This window comes from Ammospiza nelsoni, chromosome 2 (genome assembly GCF_027579445.1).
Source record: "Ammospiza nelsoni isolate bAmmNel1 chromosome 2, bAmmNel1.pri, whole genome shotgun sequence".
Lineage (NCBI taxonomy): Eukaryota > Metazoa > Chordata > Aves > Passeriformes > Passerellidae > Ammospiza > Ammospiza nelsoni.
In genome coordinates, this window is record NC_080634.1 from 119,786,947 (window position 1) to 119,800,065 (window position 13,119).

Sequence of the window (13,119 nt, forward strand, 5' to 3'; positions counted from 1 at the left end):
GGGGCAGCCCCAGCTGCTCTGGGCCAGGCCCTGCCCACCCTGCCAGGGAACAATTCCTGCTGTGAAAGTCAGGATTTCCCCTCTTTGGTCTGGCCCCATCCCTGGCACTCAGCTCTGGTGAGCATTCCCTCATCCTTGCATTCCCTTCAGATCTGGGAGTTGGGTTTGGCAGCTGATCTGCAGGAGGGTTACAAAGAGCAATCCCAGTGCTGAGATTTGCCATTTTCCCTGTCCTGTGGGCAGGTCAGATGGGGTACTGGGGAAGAGGTGCCTTTGCAGCAAAGGAACTGGAATTTCAGCTGTGAGTGCTCTGGGGGTAAATGGCCTCCCACCCCTGGGTTGTTTGAGGAGCCCAGACTGCTGAGATAATCACACTCAGAGAGAAAAGGGGCTGGTTTTTAGGGAATGTTTCTCAATGCCATTTCTCCACTTCTTCTGAACCAGGCAACCTGGATATCTGGGCCATTACTGTGGAGGAGAGAGCAAAGCATGATCAACAGTTCCACAGTCTGAAACCAACTGCTGGATTTATCACTGGTAAACAACCAGCTTCCACTTCTCATCTTGTGTTTGGTTAAATCTTAACCAGGGAGCCAAATGTGTACAGAGCTGCCTGGGAGACATATGGGCATAATAATTAGAAAATTTCAACAGGTATTTCTTATTTTATATCTCACTGTTCCACATCAGCCCCATTTCTTATTTTACATCTCATATTTTGCCACATCAGCCCCAACTTTTCTGTTACTTTCTGATATTTTCTATTCCCCATCCTGCTGTGGAAGGCAGTGATGGGTTCTTTGTGCCTGGGGTCAGCTACCACACTAATATTATGATAAATAAAAGGTCTGATTAAATAAAGGTGTGTCATTTTAACTGAAATCAGCTTTAGAAATCCAGTTTGTGCAGCACTGACATCAGCATGGTTGACCTCTTGGAAAGATCCAAATGCAGAACTGATTGAAACAGTGGGAAGCAAAGCTCCAAATCAAGGAATTGCACTGATCCTAATAAATTTTCATCAAACTTTGGTCTCAAAGGCAATAGGAGGCCTCCTCTTCATTGCTCTGGTTTGTTCCATCCTCATCAGTCCTGGCATGGGCTGGGCTTCTCTTGCAGCTGTTTTTTCCTCCAGCTGCCCCATTGCCTCTGCCAGCTGTTTGGAGCTGGAGCTGGAGCCACGTCCTGTTTGTTTTACAGGTGATCAAGCCAGGAACTTTTTTTTCCAATCTGGGTTACCTCAGCCAGTGCTAGCACAGATATGGTGAGTGTGGGGTGGGCACAGAGCTGGGTGTGGGGCGGGCACAGGGCTGAGTGTGGGCTGGGCACAGGGCTGGGTGTGGGGTGGGCACAGGGCTGGGTGTGGGGTGGGCACAGAGCTGGGTGTGGGGCGGGCACAGGGCTGAGTGTGGGGCGGGCACAGGGCTGGGTGTGGGGCGGGCACAGGGCTGGGTGTGGGGCGGGCACAGGGCTGGGTGTGGGGCGGGCACAGGGCTGGGGCACAGGGCGGGGTGGGCACAGGGCTGGGGCACAGGGCTGGGTGGGCACAGGGCACAGGGCTGGGGCACACTGGGGCAGGGCTGGGGCTGGGCTGGGCTCTCCTGGGGTTCTCCAGGCCCAGAGTTGGGGTCACCCCTGGGCTGGGTCACTGGGGTGAGGGTCACCAGGGACAGGTGCTGGCTCCTGCCCTGGGGTCATCACAACCCCATGGAGCTCTCAGTGCTGGGGCACAGGGGCTGGGAAAGCCCTGGGAGTGCTGGTGGCAGTGGCTGGACACAAGCCCAGGGTGCCCAGGTGTCCCCAGGTGAGCAGGAGGCCAATGGCCCTGGGCTGTCCCAGCAAATGGCATTTTGGAGGTTGGCAGTTTCAAACCCTCATTTCAAGTTGCTAAATGCTTTCAGCTCTGTTAAAACTGACTACAATACAATTACACAATTGCTAAGCACAGTAATTAGTGATAAATCTGCTCATGGGAGAGCCTAGGCAAGACCTGGAGTGTTTGTTACAAAAATGAAGATTGACATGGACTGTTTCCATGTTGGAGTTGGAGTCGAAGCTTGAAATTGGAATTTTTGTCACTCCTTGGTGAGTTGAGCCAGATCCAAATCTGTGCCCATTCCACAGCACAGACATTGCCACAGTGCCAGATGTTCCTGCAGGAATGAAGGGAATTCTGCTCTGACCCTGCCAGACCTGGACCTGTGTGTGCAGGGACAGCACCCAGGGAATGGCTGCCAGTGCCAGAGGGCAGGGCTGGGTGGGATCTTGGCCATGAGGAATTGTTCCCTGGCAGGGTGGGCAGGCCCTGGCACAGGGTGCCCAGAGCAGCTGGGGCTGCCCCTGCACCCCTGGCAGTGCCCAAGGCCAGGCTGGACACTGGGGACAGTGGGAGGTGACCCTGCCATGGCAGGGGTGGCATGGGATGAACTCCAAAGCCCTCCCAAAAAAATCCTATCCCATTCCATAATTCCATGATTATTCATGGTTGGCATTAATAATATTACTACCAGCACAGATATTGGTGTGAGACAGAATTAAAAGTGGTTTTCATTCTGGATTGGGTGAGAGGGATAGAGAACTTTGGGGGAATCTGCTCCCTTTTCCTCTGTGAGCTATTTAGAAGGAGTTTATTGCCATTACAAAACCTTTCTAGTGCAGTTAAGGACTGTTAAAGGCCGAATTTTGTTCTGACAGGAGAAAGAGGAGAATTATTTTATTGCTTTTGAAATCTGCATGCCCAGACCTACATGGCTTTTAAATAAAGAGCTTCTTTTCTTTTCTGATTATCTTCATCTTACAAATATCAAAGCTGGACTGGTTGTCTTATTTGCTGAAGCCTCAGTGAGTGCTCAAATGTCCCTTTGGAGCTTCTCTTGCCTCTGAATTAAACAAGGAAAGAAGTTTTGTCTTGAGCAAGACATCCTTTCTCCAAAAATCTTCCCTAGGCCTTGGCTTTAAATAGGTGCTAACAAATCCAAACAGTTGTAAATAGTCTGACTAAGGATCTCTTCCTCTCTGAATTATTCAGTTTTCCAGGCTCTGGAGAGGAAGGGAATCATTCCACTCCCTCTGGAGTTGTCATAGAGACAAGACCTGCACATTTTTGTTAATGAAGCTGAACTAAAACTTATTCAGGCTGCCTTTCTAAATCATAGAGCAGCTCATGGACATTCCTTCCTCTCTCTCTTATTTTTTCAGACAAGTCTGAATGAAATGAAGTAAATATTTAAGTAAAAATCTTTATACAGATCCTTAAGTACTTTGGAGGGCGAGTTTTGGACTAATGAGCCTGCAATCTGTGAGAGATGGGAGCTGCTGCTCTTCCATCAGTGTGTGCTCCTGGAATTGCTGGGCTGGGCTTTGGGAGGTGGCATTTGATTGTTACTGGGAGAGAAGGGGAGGTGCAGGAGTCCTCAGGGAAGGGAAGTAATTCTGAGTTAAAACAACTTGTAAAACTCACAACAACTCATACAACTTGTAAAACTGTTTACAAAAACTTGTAAAAAAATTCATTTTCTGATCTGGGAAATCCCAAGATGGTTTGGGTTGGGAGAGATTTTAAAGCTCATCCCATTCCACCCCTGCCATGGCAGGGACACCTCCCACTGTCCCAGGCTGCTCCAGCCCCAGTGTCCAGCCTGGCCTTGGGCACTGCCAGGGATGCAGGGCAGTCCCTGAAGAACTGTCTGTCTGTCTGTCTGTGCTGTTCTGGAGGTGTTTTCCTGTTCTGGGTCATTCTGCTGATCTTGGCTGACTGTGACAGTGAGAGAGAAGCCTGGCCTGAGTTTGCTGAAGGGTCCCTCCCAGCTGGGGGACACAGGGAATAAATCTGAATAAATCTGGTCAGTGCCTCATTCCTGGGCCCACAAAAGCTTCCCCAGAATGCACAGTCCTTCAAAACAGCAGTTTTTGTTAAAATGGAGAATTCCTGTGTCCCTTGTAGTCCTCATGCAAGGAAAGAAGTGTCAGTGAGCAAAAGAGTGAAGTGTTATGGTCTGCCATGGCAGCTCCTGTGCTGCTCTGCCCTTCACCAGCTCAGACTCCTCCAGGCTGGGGATCAATTAAAAGCCTCTAATTGGGCTCTGACTGGGCCTGCAGTGGCTTGGGAGATAACTGTGCTTAAGCAGAATAATCTGCCTTGCTTGAGAGCCCTGAGGAGTGGGGCTCACAGAGCATCTCCTGGCCCCTGCAGTGAAAGGAGAGCTGAAATAATCACAGCCAGCTGCTCTCCCTGCTCCTGGGTTACTGATTGTGTCAGCACAGAGGCGCTGGGTGACACTTCCCTGTTCCTCAAGCTGCTTCCCTTGCCACCCTCCTGAATGAGTGTCCAGGGGCAGCACAGTGGGGTAATCCTGGTAATTCCTGCACAGGCACCCATCCATAGAGACCTGAGTGCTGCTGGGGCTGAGCCTGTGCCACACCTGGGGCTGTGCAGCCCAGGGGGAATTGCTGAATTTCCAGCTGAATCGGTGCAGCTTTGGGAACTGCACTGTGACCCCTGCCTTAGCACAGGGCTGCTTGCATGGCTAGGTGGTTTGTGTGCTAATTACAGCATGTGTGGTGGGAAAAGTGCCTGTGTTCAGCTTCTGCACCTCACACATGCAAAAGTATTTCAGCTGGCTTTTCATTCTGCAGAACAGGTGAGAGAAGGGAGGAGGAAAAGATGCATGGGGAAGGATTTGTCAGCACTGAGCCCTGGGGTGGTGCTGAGCCCACTGCAGCTCTTGTATTCAATACAAGCACAGGCCTGGCCTAGAGAAGATAATACATATTTAGTCAGTGTTTAATCCATTTACCCTGCACTGGTTCCAGCCAGGCCACAAATGAAACAAATGCAAGGGCACCACATTGTCCCAGTTCCATTAGGAGCAGAAATGAGTGGAATTAGGTGGTGTTTGCTGGCTCCCTGCATTTCACAGTAAAATCCAGCAGCCTGACACCAACTTCTGCAACTAGAAATGGAAATGTGTCCTATTTTAGCAGGAAGAGTTTGTCAGACAAAAGCTGCTTTTTCTTTGCACTCTATAAAACTGGAGAAATTCTGGGGGCTGCAGAGAACTCTCTGCACTGATATTTGTGCTGGCAATTTCAATAATGAAGCTGTTGGTGTAGAGTAAAGGAGTTCACAGAAGGTCAGATGTTGAATGAAAAGCTACAGCTGCTGATGTGAATTGGAGTTCAATGAGAGCAGTGCCACTGGTGCACAGCAGAGTTGCTGAATGCTGGGGAATTCATGTTTCCCATGTAGGATGCAAAGATTTGCTGTGTTCCAACAGGAAATGGTGCCTGGAGAGCCAAGGTTCCTACAGGGTGATCTTTATATTCCTGAATTTTCCTGCAGGGATAGAACCCACTGAGGGTCTAATAGAATTAATTAATCAATTCTATCTATCTAGAATTAATAAAAGGTTTTTATCTTATAAATCAAAGATATATATATATATGGCAGTTGTGGGATGAAATGAGCTCTAAGATCCCTTCCCATCCAAACCAGCCTGGGATTCTGGGGTTCAGTATTGTCCAGGCACAGGTGCAGCACATGCTTTAGAAGGATTTCAGTATCTGTGTATCAGTGTCCTCTCCAGACTTGCTTTAAATGCTTCTCCCAGATTTTAATGCTGTTATTGAGCCCCATGGCATCAGAACTGGTGGATTAAGGCAGCTACACCCCTGGAAATCCTTTCCTAGGAGTTCAGGAGAGGTTTGGAGTGCCTCTGATGCTGCTGGGGATCTAAACCTGTGCTGCTCCCTGCTGGGATCTGCCTCTCCATGGGGGTTTCATGTTTTGGGGTTTTTTTGGAGTAGGAGGATTTCCATTTTGCCACTACCTTTACCTGGCTGTCTCCTTGTGTATCAGTTATAAATAGCTGATATTCACTGGGGTGCTTTGTGGATAACTTCCCACCTAGCTGCACAAAAACTCTCTTTGAGAGGAATTTGATCAGAAATGAAGCTCTGGTTCAGCCACACTGCCCAGGGCCACACCCATGACACAGAAGTAAATGCATGAACTTCAAATCTGTATTATTCCAGTAATGAAATCTGTACTTAATTCTTCAAACAAATGCAAAGAAATAAGCATGGTGCTCTAAAGTGAGTGTGCAGCTATTTCTGTTCCTGATGTGCATTTACTCAGGGTTTTTGGTGTGCAGTGGCAGGAACTGACACTCTCCTTCCTGCTTCTCTGCGCCCAAGCTCCCACCCTATTCCCTGCTGAGCTGGGTTTTCTTAACTAGCAAGGCAAGGAACAAAAAGCAGACTGTTTAAGTCAGACTCCTTTCCCTGAAAGCCTATTCAAGGCCTAGGCTCAATGTTTCATCTTGAGTGCTATTGTTTAATTGAAAACACATTTGCACACTCCCAGATGGAGCAGTGCTGAGGGGAGTCACAGATTTAAAGAATGTTTTATGTTAAGTGCAGCTAAAGTACAGATTTGCAGACTCAGTGATTCACTTCTCTGTGGTGCTGTTTTAGGACCCTGTGCTTTCACTGGGGTGATTTTGCAAATTTTTTGTGCAGCTGCATTTTTTCTGGATGCTTCGTTGTAATTCCTCCAAGAGTTGAAAAGCAACCTCAAAAATATTTGTTAATCATCCAAGGAAAGAAATCAAGGAGTTCTTAGGTTTAAATAGTGTCTTAGTTTTAGCCTGGCATCATTTTGGGGGGAAATTAGTGAGAATCTCAGAATTCCTGAGGCTGGCACAGCCCTGCCAGCCCATGCAGTGCCAGCTGTGCCTCATGGGCACCTTGTGCCCAGCCCAGAGCACTCAGTGCCACCTCCAGGGGACACCTGCAGGGATGGGCACTGCAAAGCTCCCTGGGCAGCCCCTGCCAAGGCCTGAGCTCCCTTTCCATGGGCAAATTGCTGCTGCTGTCCCAGCTGAGCCTGCCCTGGCCCAGCCTGAGGCCGCTCCCTCTGCTCCTGTCCCTGTTCCCTGGAGCAGAGCCCGACCCCCCCGGCTGTGCCCTCCTGGCAGGGACTTGTGCAGAGCCACGAGGGCCCCTGAGCCTCCTTTGCTCCAGCCCCAGCCCCTTCCAGCTCCTCAGGGATTCTGCAGCCCCTTCCAGCTCCTCAGGGATTCTGCAGCCCCTTCCAGCTCCTCAGGGATTCTGCAGCCCCTTCCCAGCTCCTCAGGGATTCTGCAGCCCCTTCCAGCCCCTCAGGGATTCTGCAGCCCCTTCCCAGCTCCTCAGGGATTCTGCAGCCCCTTCCAGCTCCTCAGGGATTCTGCAGCCCCTTCCCAGCTCCCTCAGCCCCTCCTGGGCTCCAGCCCCTTCCTCAGCCTCGAACATCCCCATTCATGTGATCCTGCCTCTGGGGCAGGGCCTGAAGTTGCTCACTGCAGGCTGTAACTGTGCCAACACTGTGTTTTGCAGGGCTCTAGCTGACATGAACAATGATGGCAGGATGGATCCCTTGGAGTTTTCCATAGCTATGAAACTCATCAAGCTGAAGCTGCAGGGGTACCAGCTCCCGGCCGCGCTGCCGCCCGTCATGAAGCAGCCGCCCCTCGCCCTGCCCGGTGCCCCAGGATTTGGTAAGATTCCCGTTCTCCTCCATTTTCCTCATTGTTACCTGGGACTGCAGCAATTCCATAGGTCTTCTGCAGTTTCTCCAAGAAAATTTTGGGGAAAAGTGCATCTAAAAGCACATGGACTCAAACCCAGGTGTTGCACATGCACTGAGAGGAATTGCACTGGGCTTTTTCCTGAGCTGAGCTCCTGTTTGCTTCACGTTTGCGTTGCTCCAAACAAAACATGGCTCAGGTAGCAGGGCTAGTGCATTCCAAAGGGTTGGAGTTGTGGTTAAACTGTTGGCATTACTGGATCTCCAGCTTTGGATCTCTGCTCTGTTGTTCCTGAGTTTTTACAATCTGCTTTGATGAGCAGTGCTGCTCCGGTGGGAGCTGCTGGAGTGAAGTATTGCCAAAGTCACCATCATTTATAGGAGAAGAGTTGGGAAGATGGGATGGGGAAAGGAAAATAAGCAAATAAAATAACCCAATAAAGCCAAACCTCTTGGTCCTGTTGTGAGAGGATCTTTCCCTTTCTGCTTTAGTCTTTGCTGTGGCTCAGGGTTATTGGTGCCTGGGAGTCCTGGAATGGTTTGGGTTGGAAGGGACCTTAAAGCCCCTCCAGTGCCACCCCTGCCATGACAGGGACACCTCCCACTGTCCCAGGGGCTCTCAGCCCTGTCCAAGCTGACCTTGGGCACTGCCAGGGATGCAGGGGCAGCCCCAGCTGCTCTGGGCACCCTGTGCCAGGGCCTGCCCACCCTGCCAGGGAACAATTCCTCATTCCCAATATCCCATCTAAATGTCCTGATGAAAGGGAGCAGTATCTGGTAAACTGCTTGCAGCAGTGTGGTTTGATCCACTGTAACCCCACAAGTTTTACAGTCAGAAATAAAATTCTTTGGAAGAAGACAATGAAACTGGGCAGAGCCAATGCAGGGTTAAGTGAGAAAAGGCAGAATGAAATGAGCCCCCACAAAGCCAAAGTTCTCATTGCCTGTAGATTGATGTGAGCTGTTTGCACACCCCTCGTTCCTCCCCTGGCACCACTGGCCCTCCTTAACCCCCTGGTTCCTGCAGCTGTGCTTGCCCTCAGCCTCTCACCCTGTGCTCTCCATCAGCTTTGCCCTGGCTCATCCCAGCCCAGGGATCCCACCAACCCCACAGCTGCTGGGGCTCCTCCTCCCTGGGGGCTGTTCCTCCTCCCTGGGGCTGCTGCTCCTCCCTGGGGCTGCTGCTCCTCCCTGGGGCTGCTGCTCCTCCCTGGGGGCTGCTGCTCCTCCCTGGGGCTGCTGCTCCTCCCTGGGGCTGCTGCTCCTCCCTGGGGCTGCTGCTCCTCCCTGGGGGCTGCTGCTCCTCCCTGGGGGCTGCTGCTCCTCCCTGGGGCTGTTCCTCCTCCCTGGGGGCTGCTGCTCCTCCCTGGGGCTGCTGCTCCTCCCTGGGGCTGCTGCTCCTCTCTGGGGGCTGCTGCTCCTCCCTGGGGCTGCTGCTCCTCTCTGGGGGCTGCTGTTCCTCCTCCCTGGGGGCTGCTCCTCTCTGGGGCTGCTGCTCCTCCCTGAGGGCTGTTCCTCCCTGGGGCTGCTGCTCCTCTCTGGGGGCTGCTGCTCCTCCCTGAGGGCTGTTCCTCCCTGGGGGCTGCTCGTCTCTCAGGTCAGGGCACCCAGTTCATTCCCTTTGTAGCAGATGCTGCTGGACAGCTGGGGGCAGTGCTGGGCCGCTCTGGGGCTGTCCCCGTGTCCCGTCCCTGTCCCCGCAGTGCCAGCCCGGGCCGGGAGGGCTGTCCCGGGCTTGGGAGGAGCCGCTGGAGGTGTCGGTGACCCCGCGGGCACCGTCTCGGTGTGCGTCAGAACCAACGTGTGCTTTTCTCGCCCGTAGGTCTCGGGGGCATTGCCAACATGCCATCCCTCAGCAGCGTGGCCCCGGTGCCCATGGCATCCATCCCAGTGGTGGGGATGTCCCCCCCGCTGGTGTCCTCTGTCCCCGCCGCCGTCCCTCCCCTGGCTAACGGAGCTCCTGCTGTCATCCAGCCCCTGCCTGCTTTCGCTCACCCCGGTACGCCGCTCTCACTCTCTTCTCCTGCTCCTAACAGCTCCCCTGCATTCCTGGCACCCGTGGGACTGCCCTCTCCAGTGATGCCTTTGGGGAAGGACTGTGCTTTGCTTTAGCCCACTTGGCACACTTGGAGAAGAGCTAAAAGGAGGAATTTGGACATGGCCTCCCGCAGGAGTCCCTCGTGGTGAGGAAATCAAGCAGCGCTTGGAGAAATGAACCTGCCAGGAAGCTGTTGCCTGGAAATTGGGCCTCTCCCGTCTCTTTGTACTGCTGTTTGTTAGGGTGACTTTAATACTGAACTACGTGTGCCAAAATATCATTTGGTATCAACAGGGTTTCCATAAAGCTGTGGAAGTAAAAAGATAAGAGGGAAGTGCCCTTGTGTTTCCCCCCCATCCTGCTGGATTCTGATTTTTATATTGTTAAGAAGTTCCCATCAGAGCCACAGTTCTTGTACTGGATGTAGGAGTGACAGAAAGTCATGGGGATTGCCTGGGTCACTGTGAACAGCAATAAATCCCTGTTTTCTCTCTTCCCAGCCACTTTGCCAAAGAGTTCTTCCTTCAGCCGCTCGGGGCCGGGAGCTCAGCTCAATGCCAAGCTGCAAAAGGCACAATCCTTCGACGTGGCCAGGTGGGGCTGGGGCACAGAGCTTGGGTCCCCAGGGCTGGGAAAACTCCTTCCCTTTCCCAAAGTGACCATCTGAAATCATAGTTCTGGCAGAAATCAGTTCTGCAGAGGTTCAGGATTCCACGGGGTGCTGTGGCTTTACTGCACCTTTTAATGCTCCAGGAGCAGGGAATCATGGAAATTAAGTAATTAACTATTAACAGTGATGACATGATCTTCACTTGATTTTTAGAACAGCATTTGCTTCTCTAAACAAAACCTGCATCGTGCACAGACACTCCTGGTACTGGGAAAACAGCACAAGTAATGCATTATTTAAAATTAGCAACTGCTGGGTAATTGCTAAAAGCAAAATATTTCATAGATCTCATATTTTAAATGCACTCCACATCACTGTTTCTTCTATATTCTTTAAGTTCTGTGTGAAAAATCACTTTAAGGGCTTTTAGATTATTCCAAGGCCTATAAAAACATCTGGTTGGGCAAAAAGGGTTTTACTGTGGTTTAAAAAAATGGATCTAAAACTTCCTAAGAGGAGTTAAGAGAGGGATTTCCCAAAGTCCTTATAAATCATCTGTCTCACAGATCCATGGCACAGGTTTTTTGCAAGAGGAAAATGGATGGCACACAATTAAATGATCTGGTTTTATTTTCGTTTCCTTCTGCGGCCTTGTCTACTGCCCTGCTGTTAGATAAGTGACACTACTCAGTATTGATTTGCAGTATTGATTCCAAATAATTTAAAGTCTTTCAAAACAATTCATTTTCTCTCTGAAACCTAAATTGGCCAGGAACAGAATAGGGATGCTCTGGTATAATTTATGTGTAACACAGAAATTAAAATGTGTGGTGTGGAACCCCTAAATCCAGCAAAACTGAGGAGAAATTCCTATGGGTAAAAATTAAATATTTGGCCTTTTTTCTTATTTTCATTATTGAAGGGGCAGCTTGGTTTTGCTTTGCTCCCATGAAGGGATATTATTAAAGCTCAAGGGTTTGAAAATCAAAAATAGAAATAGAGACACTGGTTTGTGTCTTGTCATGTGAGAATGGTTTATAAGGTCAGAAAAAGGACAGAGTTTGATTGTGCCTAAAGGCAGAAAAATTCTGCTCCTTGTTTTTCAGAATTAGGATTTCTCAGCCATCAAGCCTGGGAAATTAGAGCTGCAAATGAGCTCAGCCTGTTATGGGAATGGATTAAAACTGGGAATATTACATTCCTCACTTGTTCCATTAGGAGAACCTTTACATTCAAGTGTGGCTTTTTCACACCTTTTTTTTCTATATTTCCAGGATATTTTACATTTGTTTTCCTTCAGTAGCTCTATTTGGCTAAGAGAAACAGTTAAAGATAGAGTAAAATGTTACTCTGCTTTTCTTGCTACATGTTTAGGTAAAATCTTGTAGCTCCTCTGAACAATTTAGGTTCCTTCATTCTCTGCCAGTAAAGAAAAAGGAAAACACTTTAAAAAAACAAACAAACAAACAAACAAAAACCATCTTCCAAGAGACTGAATTGTGATAATGTTTGCAGAGAAGAGGTCAAACCTGTGGTGGTTTCAGAAATATGGCAGGGAATATTAGATCATGGAATAATGGAATGGTTTGGGTTGGGAGGGACCTCAGAGCCCCCCCAGTGCCAGCCCTGCCATGGCAGGGACACCTCCCACTGTCCCAATGCCCAGCCTGGCCTTGGGCACTGCCAGGGGACCGGGACACCTCAGAACCTCCTCACCCTCCCAGAAAAACTGGGGGTAAGAACATTTTCAGGACAAAACTTGATCTCAGTGCAGCCCTTCAGCCTCTTGTGAGGGGCTGAGGCCCTGGCACAGGGTGCCCAGAGCAGCTGGGGCTGCCCCTGCATCCCTGGCAGTGCCCAAGGCCAGGCTGGACACTGGGGACAGTGGCAGGTGTCCCTGCCATGGCAGGGTGGCACTGGGTGGCTGTGAGGTCCCTCCAGCCCTAACCCTGCTGTGGTTTGTGGCTCTGTGATTGTTCCATGACCTTTCTGAGATGAAATCTCCACTTGTCCCTTTCTCCCTGCCCTCCTTGCAGCTCTCCTGCCGTGGCAGAGTGGGCTGTGCCTCAGTCCTCACGCCTCAAGTACCGGCAGCTCTTCAACAGCCACGACAAAACCATGAGTGGGCACCTGACAGGTACTGGCACAGCTTCTCTTGTCTCCCTGTTTCCAGCTCCAAGAGCCAATTTCATGCTTCTGAGGGTGTTGTTCACATAGGAAGAGGCTCATCAGTGTTTTTCTCTTTTAATCTCCCAAGTGGTCAATGCTTTTGTTTAGAAGCAAATACTCATCACAGCTGGGATCACTTTAGCACCATCTCTCCTTTATTTTCTGCAAAATTGACCTTGGGAAATGTTTCTGGAAAAGGGCACAGTGGGTTCTGTGAAAACTTGTGCAGCCATTTCCAGTGCTTGGTTCACCCATGTGGTAATCACATATCCTCTGAACAGAGAGAGACACAGTTCTCTGCCAGGATTTTCCCTTCCTGGGAAGATGTGAGAAGCTGTAAGGAAGTTGAGAGGAGAGAATAAAAAACAATTCTTATCTCCATTTGCTGCACCTGCTGTTGTGCATATGTAGAATGGGTTATGGAGATTGTTTACCAAAAGGCAGTTCCTTAATTAGACACTGGATAGGGTTTAGGTAGATTGACCAATTAGATTAAAGCTGTATCTGACAGTCTGTAAGAGTTATGAGTTTCTTAATAGTACAGTATAATATAGTATAGCTTAATTAAACAATTGATCAGCCTTCTGCAATCGTAGAGTCAATGCTAATTATTTCCTGTTCAGGGGACCATTGCCATGATACACCCACTGCTGAGAGCAGTTCCAGGGAGAGACTGCAACTGGTCCCCTGGCTTGATTTTGCCAGTTCTGGTGCATGTCTGTGGTTTAGAGCTTT

At 50.1% G+C, this 13,119-nt stretch overlaps 1 protein-coding gene across 4 annotated transcripts in view; it reads left to right on the plus strand.

Annotated features, from left to right (window-relative positions):
* Positions 1 to 13,119, plus strand: part of ITSN1 (intersectin 1) — a 112,850-nt gene that overhangs the window by 27,561 nt on the left and 72,170 nt on the right. For 3 of the 4 annotated variants that reach the window (XM_059492805.1, XM_059492797.1, XM_059492823.1), the window contains exons 3-8: positions 445 to 537; positions 1,201 to 1,264; positions 7,378 to 7,538; positions 9,390 to 9,566; positions 10,106 to 10,199; positions 12,252 to 12,352. In XM_059492805.1, the coding sequence (XP_059348788.1) occupies positions 445 to 537; positions 1,201 to 1,264; positions 7,378 to 7,538; positions 9,390 to 9,566; positions 10,106 to 10,199; positions 12,252 to 12,352 (690 nt within the window). The remainder of the gene's footprint in view (positions 1 to 444; positions 538 to 1,200; positions 1,265 to 7,377; positions 7,539 to 9,389; positions 9,567 to 10,105; positions 10,200 to 12,251; positions 12,353 to 13,119) is intronic. The other variant, XM_059492813.1, reaches the window with a different exon arrangement.